Below are 1,732 nucleotides of genomic sequence, written 5' to 3'. Positions count from 1 at the left end.
TTCCAAATCTGTTTTTTTTTAAATTTTAGAATCATTCTTGATTTTGTTTCAAATTGTTATTCCTGATTAATCGTATTCTACATATATAGCTGGAATTCTAGATTCACCAATCGAGCATATTTATCGTCAGCTGTAAATCTCGTAAAAACAAATACAAAACCACACGAACTTTTGATTTTTCATTTATTTACATTCCTGCATTTTTGGTGTTAAAATTCAACAATAACAATATGACAACAACATATGGATGATGATTGAATTGAAATATTAACATTACTTAACTTATTATAAGTCATTTTGCTCGTATTTACACTGTACTAATGTCGTAGTGGTATTCTCAACAATGGTCTTGGGCCATGATAGGCGGGGGCAGCTGGTGGTGAATATGAACCAAAAGGTGATGCTGATGGCCGGAATCCTGATTGCACTGGAGCACTGATCGATGGGGCTGAAAGTGATTGAGACAAACCAAGAGATCCCGAAGATGTCGCACTTTGCGATCCACCATTCAAAGTTCTACCAGTTACGGACCCATTAAGAATTATTATTCGTATGTCGGAATTGCCAGATCCTCCGAGAGAAGCTCCAGAGAGGCCACTAGTTCCACCACTGGATAATGCAGCTCCCGAACTACCGGATCCACCAATGTTACTGGATAGCCCTTGGAGGGAATTACCATTGTTCAACACAATCAATTTTCCGGTAAGTACTGAAATTCCAGCTCCAGAACCACTGGATCCACTTGATAATCCGCCAGTGGCACCACCATGCCCAGCGGAAAATGATCCTCCATTGGAAGCACCACTAAATCCTCCAGCAGAACCACTGTTACTGAGAACGTATACTCTCGCACCCTGAAGAACTGTTACACCTCCACCTGAACCACCTGACAATGCTGCACTAGATCCACTTGATGAAAAGCCACCAGAAAGGCCGCTGCTGGCAGATGAAGATCCTCCAGTTGAACTTCCACTTCCAATAGAAATAATTCTTGCGCTGGTGATACCAGATAGTCCTCCAATAGAACCGCCCGATAAAGCTCCACCAGAGCTGCTTGACGAACCACCAGAGTATCCAGAGCCACCAGAGAGCGATCCTCCAGCCGAGCTTCCTCCGCCGATGGCTATCACTCTGGCGCTGGTAATGCCAGATGATCCAAACCGACTAGACGATCCTCCTGTTGAACCGCCACTGGAGTATCCTCCTGAAGCACCACCGGAGAAGCCTCCACTGCCCGAAGAATAAGAACTACCGCCGGATCCTCCGCTTCCGAGAGAAACAAATCTAGCGCTGGTTATGCCGGCAAGCCCGGGGCTTACACTGCCGGATGATCCTCCACCGAAACTACCCGATAGCCTTCCTCCTGAACCACCTGAAGAAGGTCCAAAACCAAAACTTTTGGCTGGTTTGGGATATGAGTATCCTAATGGTGCTTCACCGACAACAGCGCCGGCCGTCATTAGGATGCATATCTGGAAAAAAATGTTTTTGAAATATATTGCTAAATGTATACGCATATTAGTAAGGAAATGGTTTTCTCAATTTCAAATTTGAAGTTTATCTCATGGTAACAACGCATGTATCTGGTGGTTCAAAACCGAAAATTATTCCAGAAATTGTTTTTTTTTTTAATAAAACCATAACATTTGTCATTATTAGTCCACTATCCACACAATTCTCTTCAGCATCTGTTACATAACACACTCAAATTATTCACTTATATTCCATCAGT

At 43.0% G+C, this 1,732-nt stretch overlaps 1 protein-coding gene across 1 annotated transcript; it reads right to left on the bottom strand.

Annotated features, from left to right (window-relative positions):
- Positions 1-317: 317 nt before the first annotated feature.
- LOC129765938 (keratin, type I cytoskeletal 9-like) lies at positions 318-1,460 on the bottom strand. The gene has a single exon (XM_055766393.1). The coding sequence runs from the start codon at positions 1,458-1,460 to the stop codon at positions 318-320; it is 1,143 nt and encodes a 380-aa protein (XP_055622368.1).
- Between the last annotated feature and the right edge of the window lie 272 nt (positions 1,461-1,732).

The sequence above is a fragment of the Toxorhynchites rutilus genome, chromosome 2, assembly GCF_029784135.1.
Source record: "Toxorhynchites rutilus septentrionalis strain SRP chromosome 2, ASM2978413v1, whole genome shotgun sequence".
NCBI classification, from domain to species: Eukaryota; Metazoa; Arthropoda; class Insecta; order Diptera; family Culicidae; genus Toxorhynchites; species Toxorhynchites rutilus.
The sequence above is the reverse complement of the archived record's forward strand: the minus strand, read 5'-3'. Positions and strand labels throughout refer to the sequence as shown.